The sequence below is a fragment of the Ambystoma mexicanum genome, chromosome 8 (assembly GCF_040938575.1).
Source record: "Ambystoma mexicanum isolate Mex_15411 chromosome 8, UKY_AmexF1_1, whole genome shotgun sequence".
NCBI classification, from domain to species: domain Eukaryota; kingdom Metazoa; phylum Chordata; class Amphibia; order Caudata; family Ambystomatidae; genus Ambystoma; species Ambystoma mexicanum.
The window spans coordinates 587,323,997-587,344,747 of NC_090929.1; the positions used below are offsets into that span (position 1 = coordinate 587,323,997).

Below are 20,751 nucleotides of genomic sequence, written 5' to 3' on the forward strand. Positions count from 1 at the left end.
ACCGCCTGCAGCAGGAGGCCCCGCTCCCGGAGAGAGACCATGGTGACCAACTCTGCAGGGCCCGACAAGGGCCAGCGCTGCAGCTTCAGGAAGGTGAGTGTCAGGCCCCGGGGAGGGCGACGAGGCGGGGAGTCGTGTGTGCTTATGTGTCGTGCTGCATGGCTCGAATCCAGTCCGCTGAAGTAACACCCCTCTCCCTTTTTCCTACAGACCTCAAAACCGCTCATGGAAAAGAAGCGGCGAGCCCGGATTAACGTGTCCCTGGAGCAGCTGAAGTCTCTGCTGGAGAAGCACTATTCCCAAAACGTAAGCTCAGCCTCAGAACCGCCTCCGGCTCCCATGAACAACCCGTGACATCCCTCTCAGTAGCCTCATTGAGAAAGCTAGATACATGATATGTAGCTAACTTACTTCTCCATTCATCCATCTCTCTCTCTCTCTCTCTCTCCCCCCTCTTAATCTAGCTAGACTGCTGTCTTTCTTTCTACTTTATCTCTCTCTCTCCCACCCTCCCTCTGTCTCTAGCTAGACTGCGTTCGTTCTCTCTCTCTCTCCCTCTCTCTCTCTCTCTCTCCCCCCCCCCCCCCCGGCTGGATACCTTTCTCACAATCTATCCACCCGTCTGCCTGCATGTTTCTCAGTCGCCAGCAGGCCACTTTAAAACATCTTTAAGGGAAGTCAATGGAACTTCCCATTCGTAAATTTTAGGCGAAAGATTCGCTGCCAGGGCCTCGGCTGCAGTACGCCGCCTGTCTGTTACCAGGGGGGCGTTCAGGGAAAAGTGGGCACGGCGACCTAACATTAAACCTACCTACCTTCTTTTTTTTTTTTAGATAAGAAAACGCAAACTGGAAAAGGCAGATATTCTGGAGCTGACTGTGAAGTACCTGAAGAACATTCAGAGCGCCGCGCACGGTGAGAGGAATAATAAATAATACGGATAATCCGACCCAGTGTCGTTAGAGTTCAGCCACTATGTTATAACTTCAGTTTATTCAACGGGGTCCAGTTTGCGAAGGGCCCTGAGCTGGCTGGCAGCAAGGGGCGACTTTTAAAGAAGCGCCTATGGCCCCCACATGTATTTGCCAGTGGCTCATTTCAATAGTCTGAGTTGTGGTTTCTGCTCATCTGTACCGCGCAGCAACAGCGCGACCCTCTGTTCTCTTTATAGAACCGAGCCCGATTTCACAGCTTGGGGTCAGAAAGCAAATCTGGAAAACGGGTCTAGAGCGAGGCAAGACCTTCATGTCCCTGGAAAGGTGGCGTTTACGGGCCTGATTTACACACGTTTTAACATTAGAAAGTCCATTGGATTTTTTGTTGTTGTAAATCAGGCGCTGTGTGTGCAATTCTGGGTGTATTCGTTTTGTTATCGCACCAGTTCACTATTCAGCGGACGGGGCCGGTTCCACGTGGGGCAGTATAGTGGATCTTAAAACCAAACTGTGGAACATGCAATCAATAAAGGAAGGAATTTATTATATTGCACACAAGATGGAGCACTTACAAATGGAATCCTCCTTTAAATGATGCACAATCAATATGATAGTTTATTCATAATGCGCTTAATACCCAGAGGGATCGAACCTGTGTTTCCCCGTTTCGTCTTATTTCCAAGGCAAGCACGTTACCCCTGAGCTATCCTGCCGGAACCTGATGTATATGGGCATTTACATTTTGTGTGGGGCGATGCAAAATGTATTGAAAAGATACATCAGTGATCATAGTACTTACGGGTAAAGGCATTATACCCAAGAACACCTGCTCCACGTACCAATCAATATGTTTTGTTTTATCTGTTACGTTTAAGTGTTCCTTGTTAGTCCGTTAATGTATAAATGTACTAACATGGTTTCCCCTTAATTCCCTCTGCGCAGGTGTCCCCCTGCTGAAGACCGCAGAATACCAGACCGGATTCCGCAATTGCCTGTACGGGGTCAGCCAGTTCTTGATGCGGTCGGAAGAAGGAAGCGAGAGCCTCTGCCTGCGACTCCTTCGGGACCTGGGAAGGGCTTTGCCCGCCTCCAGCGCCGGCTTCAGGACCACGGACAGCGCTTCACCCGGCGCCGGCACCATTTTCAGGACCGCGGACAGCGGCCTGCCCATTCCCTTTGCCAGCTTTAAGGCCACGGAGAGCGGGTTCTCGCAATGGACACACCCGCCCACCAGCAGCCTCGGACTGGAGCAGGGGGCCGTAGCAACAGACTTGAGTAACGGGCCCCAATCCGAACAGGGTACCCCCTCACACAGACACCTCAGAGGAGCATCCGATCAAGCAGAGTCCCAAGAACTGAAAAAGCACCCTGCTGCGAACACACAACCTCTGCTCTTAAGCGCCAATGCAGAGCCTACCAGCCCCAGGACAGTGCACCCCACGGAAAGCGTGTGGCGCCCGTGGTAGCCGTGCAGAAGAAACAGTCCCTAAATAGCGGGGATACGATTGTTATTCTTTATAAGAATGCATACAGTGACATCAAATTGTTTATTGAATGTTTATACATACCTGGACTTGAGGTCGTGTAGTCTTTACCTGAATGGCAACGTGCGTACATGCGTGCGTGCGTAAGTCCGAATGGAACAAAAACGAACGTGCATCATCCTGCTCTGACGCCCAGAGAGTGCGCATGCGCATTAACCCACTGGGTTACTGTACCCACTCATAAGTAGTGTAAATGATGCATTTACGGGTGATTTTGTGAAAGATTTCAGAACTGATTACAATATCGAAAAGGGGCTCTCCAGTGACCTTAAAACACCCGACGCTTTGTACCCAAATCTGCACCATCAACAATTATCAGCAGTGAGCACCCCACAACGTCCCATTCATTTGATGACATCTACTCATGATGTTGAGACATTCTTGACGCTGTTCACTGGAGAGAACCTTTCAATAAAATGCTTATGATAATATTACCAGAAATTATGTATTAAGGGCACCTGCACGTTACCATTATTTGCGTTCAGACTGCTTACGCTTCCAACCTGTATTACATTGTATGATATGACTATTAAATAGTAAATGTACTGTGCACTTTCCTGAAAGGCTTAAAATAAAAATGACAAAAAAGGTCAACGGGCATCATTTTGAGTGTGTTGGTTTGTGAGTCAATACTTTCACTCGAGGCCGAGCTACAACAAAATGTAACGGAGGCTTACACGGCAGCATCGTTACTGCTACGTTAGGCAGTGGTCGAAGTGTGGAAAAGAATTAGTGGAATTAGGTTGCCTGCTGGCCTGCCCCCGCTCCCCACAAACCCCATCGCTGCGCCCCTGCCACGCGCCATCCAAACCCCCAAACAAACACACCTGCTGTTTAAGGGAACGTTCAATGCAGTGCACTGAAGCGCAAGTTTCAACTTCTTCCTACACTTTCATTTTAAAACGAATCCAGCCTCTGTTGAGGGTAAACAAACCTCATGAAAAACTACAGAGGGTTCCATGACTTTACATCAGTGCCTTTACATCTTGCACTTTTTTTAACCCTCTCCTTTTTTATTTTTGTCTATGCTGCTTACCCTCTTTTACTCTGTTTTGTGTGTGCCCTGAAAATGAGCAAAAGCCATGTCAATGTACGCATACAACTGTAGTCAATCAATGGTGCAGAGTTATTGCTGGGAGTGGCCTGGTGGGCTATAGCCCCGGGTGTTTTGGTTGTAGCCCCAGACAGAAGCTAATGGGCTACAACCAAAAAGCTAGCGAACACGGAGTCCTGACAGTCCTGACATTAGTATATCCCTGGATCTTAGCAACACCCCTGCAATGGTGTAAAGACAAGACATGTTTGTCTTGCTCAGTGAGTAAACCACTTCATTGCATCCCAAACCCTTCCCTCTTCTGGCCGAGCAAACCTCAGGAAAGCTACAGACAAATATGCATGTTACATTACACGTTTTTTGTTGCATTACTGACGGGTGCCGGGCGTACTGTCGTTTCTGAACAACATACATAAAACAGAATGAAGAAATATTTAGACAGGTACGTTCACATTGACATTCTTGTGTTATTGTGATTGAGAAACGGGGGATAGAGGTAACATTTTAAATTGTATATGAACCACCCATAACACAGCATTTAATGGGTGTACGATGAAAATGCTCTGTGTTATAATGTGCCTGGTGGGAAAATCTGGCTTCTGGAGGGACCGACTCGGATTTTCACCATTCAAGATCATAAAATGAGAAGCATTCATTTGGATAAAGTAGACATATTGTATCACAGTGCATGTGAACCCCCCTCCCCAGTATTTCAATTTCACTTAACAGAAAAACAAAAGTACAATTCCAAAACTCCTACATATACAAACACAAATCTAGGACTGAATTGGAACATTATCCAAATGAAGTTGTCTATGTGACCAACATAGAGGTTCTGCACACTTTCATAGTCCAGCCTGAGCATATGCGCTCACACACTACACACACACACTCATTAAGAGAGAACGTGGAAATGAAAGAGAATAGCATGCAAATGGTGTCTAACCTCAACGTGAAAGCACAGAAAATGAAAGCTGTATGGGGAATGGTGGTGAGGTGACCTGTCATGAGGGCTGGGTTTATGGGGTGAGGGGCGATAAGAGTAGGGAGCCTTGTCTCCTACTGCTAGTGGGAGTGGCGTGCGAGCCCAGGAATGGACACGCAAGACAACATGAGGTGATAGAAAGGTGGGGGTGGTTGGAAAGGGGGAGACAGGCCTAGATAACATTGTAAGGGGAAGATAAAATGCTGAATCACAAGATTAAAATGAGGAGAATCACTGTGGGATGTGAGAGGAAAAAGGATGAAAAGATTCATAGCTCCACCAGTATCCACACAATGGCTCCCATCGAGGCTCCCTGCAATTCTTCCATGCAATTCTGAGGCTGCTGACCCGGCCATTGTCTGGGCCCAGGATAACAAGGCTCTCCACCTCTGTTATCCTGGTTCTCCAGTTTTCCTCAAGTGTTGCTTATAATGCACATTTATTCAGATCAGGCTCCACTGGTCTTGACATCTGCCCCACAACACTCTGTTCTGCCCTTGGCCTGGCGAATTCTTATTTCTTTTTCTGGAATTCGTGTCTTCCTTCTCCATTCTTTAACCCTCCATGTCCACCCCCCCTCTTATGACCTCCTCCTTTCCCTTGCTTCATCTCTCTTTCCACCTCCTCCAAGTTCGACTCTTCTCCTCTGTCCCTCTTCCAATTCCTGCCTATACTTAACCTCCCCTCCTGCCTCATCCTCTCCGATCTTGCCTTCTTCCAACTCCTTCCTCTCCATGCTTTTTTTAAACTTTTTCCTCCTTCCTTTCTTACCTCCTGCACCTCCGTGCTCTCTCCCTCTTTCCCAAAAAATCCACTCTATCCATGGCTCTGTTCTGAAACATTAGTTATGGGGCCAATGATGGATCAAGTTGGTACATGTGGGCCCAGTTAGTAATGTTCCTATATGATTGACTCGTGACTGATAAGCCCGTCTCTTTCTCAGGTGTTCCTGAAAGTTTGGGCATACTCTCCGGCTGGCCTGTGGTTCCACTGGGAAATCCTTTTCAAAGGTGTTCACCATCTTCTGTACAGATAGCCCTACCATGTTGCCCGGCAGATCCCACCACAGCGTTCCCATGTCAGCCTGTTTGGTGTCTGCCCTCTCTGCCCAACTGTCTCTTCATGCTGTGCATGCGTGTAGTCTTCCTTTTGTAACCCACTGTAATTCCTGGTAAACTAGCCCCCACATTCACAAAAAGTCCTGCAGACCACATTGTCTAAGCACTTCTCACCCCAAACCTCCACCTCTTCCTCACAGCCGCACAGTGCCCTGTCACAGACTCTGATTGTTTCTGACAAATGTTAAGCGGACAGCAACTAGGAATCTTGCCATTGGGGGAGAATTTGATTGGGCTGAGATAGACCTCTGGGGATGGGTGGAATACCCTTTGGAATCTGTCATTTACCAACTCTGGGATCAGCATCACTGAGCGGGGGCTTTCTCTGCCCCAAAGGTTCCTGCTCACCATGTCCCCTGGATCTCTTGTATGAAATCATCACATTTGGCGGGAACAAAAATGGGCCACTTGCCATATGGTTGGAGTAGCTAGGCATACATATGGTGGCACTACATGGAAAATGTACTTCTGCATATGAAAATGTTACTTGGCAAGCATGGGAAATAAATACATAACAAATAAATAAAACAGTAAACAAACTAACAAATACATATATGGTGCGAGTGGTGCAGTAAGTGGAAGGCAGACTCAGCAGAAATCCAACTTCATCTCTTGGACTGATTGTTCTTGCGTTCAAGATCTGTGCTCTTTGGGGTGAAATATAGCCCCTGGACACCAGAAATAAAGAGGCCAGAGTCAGTTATGAGGACTCAACAAAATACAAGGCCTTCACAGAAATGAAGTCCGACATAAGGCCTTGTGAACCTGGATCATAAAGGAAAGAAAGTAGGGCCCTATTTTAAGATGCTAAAATATGTGAACTGCCTTTCATAAAGGAAGTGAAAGACACGTGTCAATCCCTTCTAACCATGCTAAAATGATTTTGGTGGGAAAAACACAACTAAAGTTATTCATGAAAATGTGATTTGGGCCTCCTCGTGATTTCTAGAGTTGCGAAAAGTTGATAAAAACATGCCCATCATAAGTAAAATGACACCCCTAAAAGAGGCATATTTTTCACTGATATGGTTCCTGAAAAAATGAAGAAAAACAGTATCTCTGCGCAGGAAGGGCATGCAAGTCCAGATTAGTCTAATTTGATGCGCCTTAAAATATAGTTTCCAAAAATGTATTCATACATGTCAAGATGTGAAGATTAAGGGTACTTGCCATGTGGCGAGATTTGTAAGCCCAAATGCAGACCAAGGCCACCTGTCAAAGGGAGATGATGAAGCTCTCTCCTCCCACAGCCATTCCAAAGCACTCCCCTATTCACTTGTCCTATCAGCATGCAGGTGGGAGGGGTAGACCAGTGCTACCAATCCCTTTAGCAGGAATCATGACAAGTTAGTGATGTAATTTGCCCTATAACTAAGCCACTAATTCCAAGAGGTGACCTGCTGCCGAAATCTGGCAAGAAACATCCCAGCAGAGAGAGTCCTAATCCTGCAGTGGAGACAGGAGACATAGAGACTGATTGGGACCCCTTGGAAATCCTTGACTGACCCCTTGCTGTCCCAGCGGTGCGTTCTGATGCTCCCTGATGCCCAGTCCAGACCTCTCATGTTAGTAGAATTACCCCCAAAAAGCCATAGATTGTCTAGGCTCTATATTTTTCAAGCATTGTTTTAGTTATTTTCCCATAGAAAAATCCCGTTTGCCTGTGTAGATCCTTACCATATTTATCAAAGTAAATCAATTAATTGCCCTATTGCATTCACGGGATCGGTATTGTTGGCATTCAAAACCAATAATCTTTTCCCAGTGTATTGTGAGCTGGTATAGTCATAAAGATTTGGCAAAAGAATTAACCCACAAACCTGCTTCCACTTGTGTGCGCAGGGTGTAAAAACGAAATTCCACATGGATCCCCTTCATATTAAATCAGAAGTGGGAAGCCCAGTAGTGCCTGTGCATATGTAGGGTGCCAAAACAAAACTGCCCCGGTGTGCCCTTTGTGCTCTGTAAAAAACGAATATCCTATGGGCATTTTCTTTCTCACATTGAAATTGTGCTACACATCCCAAAATCGATGTTCCCATTTTGCTCTGAAAAGCGAATTTTCCCATTTGCATTTTCCCTCTCACATTGCACCTGTGATTCCAACCCAAAAACGGTTTTCCCATTGTGTGCTGACTAATATCCCGAAGCCCTGCCTGTCCTTTTTAGGTGTAGAAAAGTGAATTTCCCATTTCTTTCTATTCGTTCCCATTACAGCTGTGCTAAGTAATTCAAAACCAAGTTTCCCATTTTGCACTGCAAAGCAAATTCTGCCATTACCTTTTTGTCTCCCATATTGTTTCTGTGAGCTAGACCACAAATCCGATTTTCCCACTGTGTTCCCACTCCCTGCCACTGCCTTCCATTCAAAAGAGTCAAGCATAATTGATGTTTGGAGGGTGAGGGTTACTGGGAGGAAAGCATAACCCCGTTTGAATTCACTGAGTTCCTTGAACTGTTCCTTTCTTCGGTTTTGGTGGGTGATTTAAAAGGAATTCATTGTGACATTATATTCCTACGTTGTACTTTACAGAAGTTATTTTGTTTTTGTGTTGCTACAACATTGGTGGCTGATGTAATCTATTGGTGAGATTTTGGCTAAATAAATACATTTATAAATATATTCTTAATAGACACCGACCTGGTCTCTAGTCCATTGTGGCACTGGGTATTTGTTGGGGTTGTGTGCGAGATGGGTTGGAGGCCTTACCAAAAAGGACCTGATAAAACTCCAAAGCGCTTTATTGTGCGCCACAATATTTGTGAGGGTAGGAGCTCCCTGACTTGGATGTGACTGTATAATAAACTGCGACGGCTCTACGACATACACTTTGCATGGATTCTTCAAACGTGCTTTCCTGTGGGTAGTGCGTGTGTGGTGCAAAAGTATGTAGTAAGTGAAAGGCAGTCTCAACAGGAATCTAACTTCATACTTAGACTGATTTCTCTTGCCTCCCAGATCTGTGCTCTACGATCTACACTTCACCTGGATTCTTCAAAACCTGCTTACTGAGTGTAGCCCGCGCATGGTGTGAAATTGGAAGGCTCTCCCAGCAGGAATTTAACTTCACTCTTGGACTGATTGCTCTTGACTATCAAATCTGTGCTCTATAACCTACACTTTGCCTGGATTCTTCAAAACATGCTTTACTGTGTGTAGTGCACACTTGGTGAGAAAGTGGTGTAGTAAGTGGAAGGCAGTCTCGGCAGGAAACTAACTTCACTCTTGGACTGATTGCTCTTGCCTCCCAGATCTATGCTCTATGATCTACAATTCACCTAGACTCTTCAGAACTGCTTTCCTGCAGATAGCACGCGTGTGGTCTGAGAGTGGTGTAGTAAATGGAAGGCTGTCTTGGCAGTAATCTAACTTCACTCTTGGACTGACTGCTCTTGCCTCCCAGATCTGTGGTCTACAATCTACACTTCAACTGGATTCTTGTAAACCTGCTTTCCTGTGTGTTGCGCACGCGTGTTGCAAAAGTGGTGTAGTAAGTGGAAGGCAGTCTCGGCAGTCCCGGAAGGGCTGGTGATCTCAGGGGCTGGAATCTATATCTCCTCTGACACACAGATTACTCAAGGAGAAACAGTGAGTTGAAGTAGCTGGCAGAGCAGAGTGAGCACAGGGGATTTTGTCTCAAGCTATATGACTTTGGAATTGTAATAACTGGTTGTATTTTGAGTAAAAGGTTATCCCTCTGTCGATAGCAATGATAGAAACAGTCAGCGAGTGGCCGCCTGAGACATTTTTTTTTATTTCTCATTACAGAGGCAGAGGCTTGGACCCTTGCTTGTAACACTGATTTCTAGCTGTCTTTAAGTAATTGCTGTGCATGTACGATCTGCAGAGAGCAAAGAACAAAATGCCTAACCACCGCGTGTATCACTGATGATGAAATGAGGGTGGCAGTGAACTTGCCTCTTCCCACGTCTCCAATGGATGTGGCCCTAAATAGGTCTACGTTTGATTGTGAAAGAGCCTTGGAAAGTGAAGCATGTAGGGCTTCACCAGTCCTGTTTTCGTCTTAATTTTTAAAAATCAGTGCAATTAAATCTCGGGAGGCAAAGATTACATCATACTTTCCCTTTAAGAGATCTTTGATGAGGAAAATTGCTGCTTCTGATTCTCTTAACACATCAATTATAAGCATTTTAAAGACAGAGGAGGATCATTGTTCAGCTGGGACTATTCTGAGTGAAGAGAACTTTCCGCCAACTTGAGTGTAAACTCAGAGTTTTCTGGGTACTACGTCAGCGATAGAGACACAATATATTCCCGATTTTTTATTCTTCCTCATCCTCTGCCAACTCTATGCCCCCATTTGTTCGCTTTACTAGGAGTTCCTTTCCCCCAATGAATGTGGTGCACAACAAAGTACTATTAGTTTGTTAAGGTTAACTTTGGTAATGCCTCCAACCCGTCTCGCACCCAACCGCAACAAATACCCAGTTCCACAATAGACTAGCAACCAGGCCGGTGTGTAGTAAGAATATAGATTTATTAATTTATTTAAACAAAATTTGACAAAGAGACTAACATCAGCCACCAACACTGTGGCAACACAAGAAGAAAATGACTTCAGTAATGCCATCAACACAGAGATAATACTGAGATAAGCAGTCACAATTTCCTGCAGCTTTCTTTTCAAAACCCTCACCAATACAAAAAAAGAACAATTCAAAACACACAGTGATTGCTAATTTGGTTATAATACTTTTCTCCCAGCAACCCCACCCTCCAAACATCAATTAGACTTGACCCCTATGAATTGAAGGCCTGTAGCAGAGAGTGGGAACACAATGGGAAAATCGTTTTGGGATTCTGATAAAATGCAATTTTTGGAAAAAGTGATTCAAGGGGAAAAAAATCGCTTTTTTACTTACTACACATGCAATATGAGGGAAAGAAAAGCAATGGGAACATTTGTTTGGCAAACCTAAAAAGAAAAGGCAGGGCTTTGTGGTTTTGGTTAGAGCATAATGGGAATAAAGGGTCAATTTTGTGTTGCACCCTTCACACTCACATGGAAACAGGGTTTTGGGATTAATTCTTTTGGCACATCTTTGTCTATAGCGGCTCAAAACACACTAGGAAGAGTTTGTCAGTTTTGAATGCCAACAAAACACATCCAGTGATTTCCATAGGGGAATTAATTGATTTACTTTAATTAAATATGCTAAGGACCTACCCAGACAAACAGGATATTTTGCTATGGGGAAATACCTAGAACAATACTTGAAAAATACAGAGCTGACACAATCTATGGATTTGGGATAGTTTTACTTACAGGAGAGGCCTTGTAATGGGCATCAGGGAACAGCAGGGCACCTCTGGGACAGCAAGGGTGTCAGTCCAGAATAGTCCCCTCTGGCTCCTGCAAGGGGTCCCAGTCAGATTCTATGTCTCCTGGTGGCTGTGTCCAATGTAAGATTTGGGGCCTCTCTGCTTGTTTGTTTCCCACAAGAGTTCAGCAGCAGGTTACCTCCCGGAATCAGTGGAAAAAACCCAGTTATAATGCAAACGGTTCTACTTATAGGGCAAATGACATCACAACCTGTCATGATACCCGCAAAAAGGATTGGTTGGTTTTTTCTACCCACCTCACACCTGTGTGCTAATAGCACCAGGAGATGAGGGGTGTGAGTTAGGAAAGCTGTGGGAGGAGAAAGCTTTGTCATCCCAAACTGACGTGTGGGATGGCATGTTCAAAACTCTGAAAATCTATCAACATGTGAAGTACCCTAATTGTATGTATATATTTTTAAGAACAACATTTCAAGTCAAATCAGCTGATCATAATTTGAAGTCAGCACTCCCTTCCTATGCAGAGATATGTTTTTTTCTTCATTGACTCGGGAGCCGTATCAGTGAAAAATATGCCACTTCATAGTTCCTATGTTAATTTTATCATTCACCCTCACACCAACTTTCACATCTCTCTGAATCAAGGGAAGGCCCAAATCACATTTTCATTAATAACTTTAGTTATGTTTATCACACAAAAGACATGTTTGCATGGTTCAAAGGGGGTTATTGTCCCCTTTAATAAAAGTCTTGAATGGCCATTGTGGCATATATGCTGCCCTTTTTATGCAATAATATGTATTTTTCCATTAATAAACTCCAGTCTTTTCTTTATTCGCTTGTTTTCCCCTTAAGCATGTGATCAGCCAGAGGATGGCTCATGTTTATCTTCGCCTCTCCCTTCATGGCCTGTAATGATCTGGCTGCAACTCTAATGGACATTTTGTGGGAATTGTGACCTCAAGGTCACTTCTGCTGAAAGAACAGGCATTGCCTTATCTGTTTCCTCCGTGGTTTACATCTAGGCAGTGTAGTTCTTTCTATATTTTTAAGCAATGGCCCTGATTGATGGTTGACAACCAGACCTCCCTCGCCAGGACTAGCAGAGGAAAGGTCTTGGAGGTTAAGTTTCATCTTCAGGAGAAATAACCGGCTGCATGTAAAATTCTGCAAGGAATGGCTTTTAAACTCGCAGACAATGCATCTGACATGACATTTTATAAGGCACCTGGGCCTTATATCCATGTATAATGTACTTCTTTAATCTCACAGTTGCAAAATGCTTGAGTATCACTTCTGGATTGTCCATAGGTATAGGGCAGTTGTATGAGAAAAACTTGTTCAAACTCTGAAACCAAGTGAGCACTTCTCTTAGCATACTGTCATTGGATGAGGAAAAAAAGGAAGTTCTTTTAATTCTTATAATTGCAATGAGCTTAGTTTCAATTAAGATTTCAGATCACCGTCTCATTTTTGCATAAAGATATTGTACACACTGCTATCTGTCTCTTTAAGTAAAAGTGCAGCTCTCCATGGATTTAGTAAAACAGCACTGTCAGCCACATTTATTTCTTTTCCTTGCTGAAATCCATTGCGCATATCATCACACTTTCGAGATTTAAGCCCATTTTCTTTCCTTTGAGATTTAGGCCTGTTTTTGTTTCAATAGTCCTCATGTCTGACATCACCATTTCTGTGCTGGCCTTATACTTCAATGGAACTTCAAAAATCACTCTGACCTCTTTGTTTCTGGTATTCAGAGGCTATATTCCACCCACACATCCCCCTTCTGGCTCTTTGATTCCAGTGAGACAGAGAGAAGAGCAAGGAGAGAGTGGGGTTTCTGTTTCCTTGTGGCCTGGATTCATTCCAGGAATCCCTGTCAGAGCACGTCCGCTCTTTTCCCCATTCTGAGGGAGTGGTGCTCTGGTCTGCACTCCACTCTTTTTGAATTTTGGGTTTTGGTCCTGGACCGCTCCCTTTCCGGTAGCTCCACCTCTGGCCTCTAGAGGCAAGGAGTTATTTAATCTGCCGAGAATAAAAGAGAGGTTAAGTATTTCATTGAGGAAGTAATTTCCCCGGTATGATTGAAGTGCTAATTTACAACAAAAAAACGAGTTACACATTACTTTTCACTTGACGTATACAATTTCAGACATGCTGATTACTTTTGGTACATTCCTGATGAGTATAAGTTGTTTCATTCCCTGTAAATGTGTGATTTTCTCCATCTGGGTTCCCATTCCTTACTTTTATTCTTCAGATGGTTCCTGGGATCTACCCTCACTGGGCTCTACATTCAATCACAAGTTCTGCCTGGAATGACAGCTTTTCAACTGATTGATATGAACACATTTCTCTTCCATCTGTTCTCCTTTAGGGATGCAGATCTTATAGGCGACAGGTGAGATTTTATTGACAATTTCAAAGGCAATGTGCCAAGAGGGGAGGAGCTTCTGCTCTTTGGTCTGGTTCCTTTGGAAATTGTACAGGTAGAGCCTGTCTCCTACTTCGTACTCTTCTGGGTGGTGATCTTTAAGTCGTAGTGGGTTTTCATCCCCTCTGCCGACTTTTCTAAGTTTCGCGGAGCATAAGCAAAAGCATGCTGAAGGTGTTTTCATAAATTTTTAATATACTCATGAGTCATGGACGTGCTGATCAGGGTCTGCTCTTGAGTTCTGTAGAGCAGATGCTGAGGTAGCACCATTTTACATCCAGTCATGAGCTCAAATGGAGACATTTTTGTCGCAGAAGATGGTTTAGACCTGATGACCATCAGGACAAGCAGTAATCGGATGTCCCAACTAGGTCCAGAATCCACCACAAACTTCTTCAAGATTCCCACAATCATTTTATTGCACCTCTCAACTCCCCCGCTTGAGGCTCGGTGGTAGGCAATATGGAGATTTTTCTTTACCCCTAGTATCTCCCAAATATTTGTCATCACCTCACTAGTAAAATGACTTTCTCGGTCTAAATCAATCTTTGGGGAAGGCCGAAATGAGAGAACATGTGATTGATCATTAGGGCAGCAGCTGTCTCTGCCTTGCAATTTGGGGCCGGAAGACATTCCACCCACTTGGTAAACAAGCATGTCACGGTTAACATATATTTGTTTCCTCTAGAGGAGCGAATCACTGGCCCGATGAAATCGACTTGCAAATCTGACCAAGACAGTGTAATTCCTCTTTTCTGTAGGGGAGCTCTGTGTGGGAGGGAACTTGACTGAAACTGAGCACACACAAGACACCCCTTTAAGTATAGGTCGAGGTCCTGACCAATGAGTGGCCAGTACGTGACCTCTCACAAGATTGTATAAAACCCCCTATGACCGCCAGTAGCCGCGTCATGGGCGTGACTTAACATCAGGCCTCGGAATGAGGTAGGTACCACCCACTGGTCACATCCAGATATGGATCTCCATACCAACAAACTGTCTTAGATTCAGAACATTTTGGAAAACTTTATCAACACCCGGCGATCCTCTTTCCCGATATAATCATATTCTGTCAGAGGAAAATTCACAGGGTCTTCAATATCTTGATAACATTTCCCAACAATCAGGTCCTCTTTTTGTGCCGTAATCAAATCAGCATTGGGGTTTATTTACTCCACTGGGCAGTTGAGAGTTCATTTTGGGCATGTACTGGTGACAGCAGCAACCTGGATTTCCCCCAACACGGATTTGGTTTCTATGAGTTCCCTGTGGATGGCTCTGGTTTTGGCCAACTGGTCAGCCAAGTCATTTCCAGTTTTGTCTGGTCACTCTATTTTGGAGTGACCTCTAATCTTTTTCCAATAGATGGTCATCTCATTAGAGGTGATCAGATCATCAATTGCTTGGATTAATTTCCCGTGCTTGAGTGGTTTGTTATTTGCACACAGCATGCCTTGATTTTTTCCAATTAATCAGGTGCTTTGCGAATCCGTTCCTGACATAATCTGAATCAGTGATTATGACCAGTTGTTTGAGATGGTGTTGCATGGCAGTAAGGATGGCTTGATGTACCACCATCAACTCTGCCACCTGACTATTTCGGGGACCTATTTTGTACCCAGCAGAGGGCTCTGAAGCATCATTCACCTAGGCATTCCCAATGCCAGCCACAAGTTCTTTTTCCCCCATGATTATCAGCATGGTAGGAACACCCATCCACATAAACTGTGGGTATCCCCTGGCACGTGTCTTCCTCATAGTCCTTGTGCAGGGAAGTAAGGTACGCCTCCATATTGTCTTTGATTTTTAGATTTTCGTCCTCGAGACAGTTTTCTTGAGCACAGTCCTGCAAGTCAGCAAAACATTGCGCTAGGGGACTCTTCTTGTCTTGGCCACATCTGAACACTATAGGAAAGCCGTGCATGGACAGAATCCAGGAAGTAATTTTGGAATTACTCACGTTCCCTGTTCGGATTCGGTTACTTTGAAGATCTTTCAAGGGCTGGTCAGGAGTCTTGACAATGATGTGCTCTCCTTGGATGAACAGGCGATAATTCTTCAATGCCCACACCATTGCTAGGAGTGCCTTTTTCGCAATCGTTGAATTTTTCCTCCACAGAGGACAAAGTCTTGCTTGCATACGAGATTACTTTGTTGACCTTGTCATGCTTTTCGTATAATACTGCCATTAAGCAAGTATTTGAGAACCCCATCTTCAAGAAGAATTCCTTGTTCTTTATGAGGTAAGCCAAACAAGGGGCTTGGGAAAGGCTTCTCTTTAGTTGTTTTACTGCCTTGGATTGTTCTGGACCCCACTCCCACTTGACCCCGGCCGTTAGTAAATGGACCAAGGGTCGAGTGACCTCTGCATAGTCCTCTATTAATTTTCTACTGTAATTAGTGAGTGCAAGAAGGCTTCGTACTTCTCGCAGAGTAGTAGGGTCTTTTAATTTCAATAATGCTTCCACCTTTTTTGCCTGGGCACTGAGACCCTCAGGGGTGATTTCATGCCCTAAGAAGTTCACACGGGTCTTACACTACTGTGCCTTCTGAAAGGACAGTTTTGCTCTGGTTTTATGCAACTGGGTCAGAACATAGAGTATTTCAGCTATGTATTCCTCCACAGTTGAGCTCTTGATTAAGACATCATCAAAATAGGCTAGGTTTCACCTTTCGCCCAAGTTGGGCATGGCCTTATGTAGGAAGATAGTACATTTGTTGCCAGTGTTTATGTATCCAAAGGGGGTTTGGGTCCACGTGTACTGCTGCCCCAAAAGTAAAGGCAAGCTTGTATTGGTCTTCCCTACTCACGGGTACTGTCCAGTAACCATTGGTCAGCTCAATTGCTGTATACCCCTTTGACCCTTGGATCTGGGCCAGTCCCGGATTGATGTAGGGAAGGGGCCATCTTGACATGTGGACCCATTTATTTAACTCCTTAAGGTCTGTGCAAAGTCTCCATTGGCCATTGGGTTTGAGTATCCCCAGTACTGGGTTTTTAACGGTACTGTGGACTGGACAAATTATTCCACAGGATTGTGAGTTTTTAAAAATCTCTGTGAGTGACTCCATAGATGCGAGAGGCAACCGGTATTGATTCAAAAACACAGGAGCCATCTCGGGGTCCGTAGGTGTGGAGGTTGAATGTATCTCTGTGCGTCCATAGTCGTGCAAATCCACTGCAAAGATATCCTGAAAATCCCAAAACACCAGTTTCAGCTTCTGCTTTTGCACCTCGGTTTCACAGGCAACAGTGAGATTGATTAGTTGTTCAACCATCTGCTTAAAACCTGGAAAGACTTCGGGTTTGGCAATTTCTGCAGTATCCTCCAGCTGGGTGGAGAGATCTCTTGTTATGGTGCTGGTCTGGACATGAGGTTTCAATGATGGGAGGTAGTCACTGTTGACTCGAAATACCACCTCATCCTTCCTGATGTCTCAGGTCACATTCTCCCCACCATAAGGGCAGGAGGGGTACACCAAGAAATTCCCCCTTGCCGGGTGAAAATCATTTCCGGAGGGATATCGTCATAAAAAATGTTAGTCATTTGGAATTGGTCCAATGATCTCATTACCTAAGTCAATAGAATAATGCTGGGCATCAACCGCCATTCCAATAAAGATGTCTGCACCCAAAGTGATACTTCTAGGGTTGCTGTTATCCACCAATATTTGACACATTGTCATGTTCTAGGTCAACTAGGGGTGTCGGATGTAAATACAAACCTTGCTGTTGGAGTTGATAATTCAAATTTATATAAGCATCCTTGTTTTTGAGATTCTGTCCTCGCTTAATTTTTAGGAGAATTGTAAATTGTCGCACCTGTCCTGGGATGGTGACCTCTTCTCCCATTTGAAGTTCAACGGCATACCCAGCAATTAAGCTGAACGAAATGCCTTCTCAGTGTTGTCAAAGCCCATGGGGTTACCCCCCAGCCGGGACCAGGCTTTGTAATGAATTAGATCCAAATTAATTGCGAAATCGATTGAGAATGTCACTGCCTAATTAAAAGGCGGAAGGGGCATCTCTCACAACCAAACAATTATGTTCTATGCTTTTGTCGCCAATGGACATTTTTAGCATGGACCTGCTATGCAGGAGATGTTTGGAATTTGGAGTTTCCAGGCCCATTTCCCACTTAATAATCAATTTAAACATGGCAATGATCTGATCTTTTGGGAGTTTCCTGAATAATGCTTCGCTGATTAAGCTTCTTCCATTATTCAGGCATACTCTGGCAAGAACAGGTTCCCCCCCTCATTTACCTGAATGGGGAAAAACAGCTGTTCACCCTTTATCTGGATGTCAGTCATACTTTGAGCTGGTTTTTCATCATCGTTTATCATGTGATTTGGGTTTTCTTCAGATTGTGGATTGGTATTACATTTTAGAGTGTTTCCCTCCTGTGTGGAATGCCACTTGATACTCCTCTTTCAGTGCAGAGGATTGAGCCTCCTGCTCTAAATTTGCTTGCTGTTGTGTCACTAACTCATCTTTTAGCTGCTGAATAATGTCTTCTAATTTCAACTCTGAATGTTGGCTCTGTTGTGCTTTTTCCTCTAATTGCTTCAACTCTCTCTGTGCTTGCTAAAAAAGCTCAGACTGGTTTTGCACAGAGGCCACACTATCCTGGTATCTTTCTTCCATGATAATCATATGGAAGCACATATATTCTGTGAGCTGAGCCATTTTAATTTGCTAATTTCTGCTGGTCTGTGTCATATACAAGTCTGTGTCGTAAATCTCCCCCCGTCTCACCTGTGATCGGGATCTTCCTTGTTCGGCCGCAGGACTCTTCCTGTGGATGGTTCGGGTCTTGAATAGGCTCGCCCGAGCCTCGTCGGATTGCAGGACGCGTTCAGAGTTCCGGGAAGTTCGTGGTTCCAGGGTATCCAGGATAGCGATGAACGAGTAAGTAGGGGGGGAAATCTGGGAACAGGATAAAAGGCAAGGAAGGAAGTAAGAGGATCAAGGAGACCAATGTAGAGAGTAATCACAAGTCGGGTCACTACCGAAGATAGCGTTGAGACGCGCGGACCCGCAGGGGCGTGACCAATTTATAGTACGTGCCATGACGTGAAAGCTAGTGCGTAGCACGGAGCTTGGTACGGCCATGTTGGGAGGAACAAGGAGTACCAGCCCTTCGTGACAATGACCATGAGGTCCAGAAGGGGCAATTTCGCCGGGTCATGACAGCATGCCCCCTCCGAAGACTGGTTCCTCCAGGCTTGCCTGGGTGAATAAGATGGAATCTTCTGAGCAAACGAGGGGTCTTTAAATTAGAAACTGGTTCCCATGTTCTCTCGCTAGGGGGGTAGCCTTTCCACTTGACCAGATATTGTAGTCGACCCCTCCTATACCTGGAATCACATATCCTGGACACCTCATATTCCAACTGGTCGTCCACAACAACAGGTGTGGGTTTGAAGGGTTTTCGAGTAGAACTAACGTAGGGTTTCAACAGGGAAGTATGGAAGACTGGATGTATCTTCTTCCAGGAATCCGGGAGCTTAAGTCGGAAGGAGACAGGATTGATGATATCCTTTATAGAAAATGGACCATAATAGCGAGGAGCTAATTTGTTTGGTCGTAGATGTCGAGGTAACATTTTCGAGGCTAACCAGACTTGATCGCCAACTGAATAGGAAGGTGATGGTCTTCTCTTAGAGTCCGCATATCTTTTGGTTCGAGTCTGGGCCTGTTCTAACTGATCCTTGGCCTCTCTTTGTAAGTCGATCAGCGTCTGAATCCAAGAGTCAAGGGTAGGTACCGGAGTAGATTCTGCAAGAACTGATGGTAAAACAGACGGGTGATAACCTTGACTGCAATAGAAAGGGCTGATCTTGAGAGCTGAATGATCTGAATTATTGTAGGAGAATTCGGCTAAAGGTATAAGGAGAGACCAATCGTCTTGAACCTTGGTGGCAAAACAACGAAGATATTGTTCCAGGGTTTGATTCACTCGTTCCGTTGCCCCATTGGTTTGTGGATGATAGCCTGAAGAAAGGGCACGTTGGATTCCTAGAACACGACAGAGATGTTTCCAGAATTGTGAAATATTTCTGAGGTCCCCGATCCGAAATAATCTTGGAAGGAAGGCCATGAAGACGAAAATTATGTTCCAGGAAAATTCCAGCAAGTTCTGAGGAAGATGGTAGTTTATACAATGGTGTAAAATGAGCTAGATGAGTGAACAAGTCAATGGTTACCATGATGGTTGTATATCCTCGGGAAGGTGGTAATTCAACAATGAAGTCAGTCGCAATAACTTCCCAGGGTCTGGTTGGCAACGTAGGTTGTAGAAGCAGACCCGCCGGCCTCTGATTATCGTATTTGTTCTGACTACAAATAGCACAGGTCTTGATGTATTGAACTACTCTGGACTTCATCCCTGGCCATCAGAACTGTCTTTGTATAAAACGGAAGGTGTTGGTTACTCCTCGATGGCCGGAGTGAAGAGTATCATGGCATAGATTCATTACCTTCTGTTGAAGTTCTTTTGTCGGAATGACCTCTGAATTGTTCTTGAATAAATATCCTTCCTTGATTGTTAGACGCTAGGGATTTTTCTTCAATATGTCCTTCCAGAGTTCAGATAATTGAGTCTGTACTCTGATTTCTTCCAGGAGATTGATCGCTTGAGCTACAAAGATTGTGGGTGGAAACATTTTAGGATAGATCTTATCCTCCAAGGGAACGTAGTCGGGACGCCGAGAAAGGGCATCGGCAATCAAGTTTTGCGATCCAGGAACATGTGAAATTTGAAATTGATATTGAGCAAAGAAGTAGGCCCATCGAGCTTGTCTACTGTTCCTGCACTCCATGGATTGTAGGACCTGAAGATTTCGATGATCAGTACGGACTTGAACTGGATATTTAGCACCCAGGAGTAGATGTCTCCATTCAGTGAAGGCATGACGAATAGCCAATAACTCCTTCTCCAGAACTGAGTAGTGAGTCTCGCTGGTGGTCAGGGTCCGTGAGAGATAAGCAATGGGATGTTCCAATTTATCATCGAATTCTTGTTTTAAAACTGCTCCTATGGCGTAATTGGAGGCATCAGTTTCCACTAGAAAAGGACGATTTATGTCAGGTTGAGCCAGGATGGGGGCCTGAGTGAATTCTTCTTTCAAGCGTTGGAATGCCTTGTCTTGTGGTATAGACCAGTTAAATGGAACGTCTTTCTTCAGGAGATTAACAATGGGTTGAACAATCTCGGAAAAGGTGGGAATGAATTTCCGGTAGAAGTTGGCAAGCCCCAGGAAGGATTGTATTTGCTTAACAGATGTTGGGGCGGGCCAAGCCAGTATGGCCTTCACCTTTGAAGGGTCCATACTAATTCCTTCTGAACTAACGACAAATCCCAGATAGT

At 44.6% G+C, this 20,751-nt stretch overlaps 1 protein-coding gene across 1 annotated transcript in view; it reads left to right on the plus strand.

Moving 5' to 3' along the window:
* Positions 1 to 2,531, plus strand: part of HES3 (hes family bHLH transcription factor 3) — a 2,533-nt gene extending 2 nt beyond the window's left edge. The window contains exons 1-4 of the mRNA XM_069612168.1: positions 1 to 93; positions 211 to 306; positions 834 to 915; positions 1,878 to 2,531. The exon at positions 1 to 93 is cut by the window's left edge and continues 2 nt beyond it. Coding sequence (XP_069468269.1) covers positions 40 to 93; positions 211 to 306; positions 834 to 915; positions 1,878 to 2,401 — 756 coding nt within the window. The 5' untranslated portion in view covers positions 1 to 39 and the 3' untranslated portion in view covers positions 2,402 to 2,531. The remainder of the gene's footprint in view (positions 94 to 210; positions 307 to 833; positions 916 to 1,877) is intronic.
* The last annotated feature ends 18,220 nt before the right edge of the window (positions 2,532 to 20,751 follow it).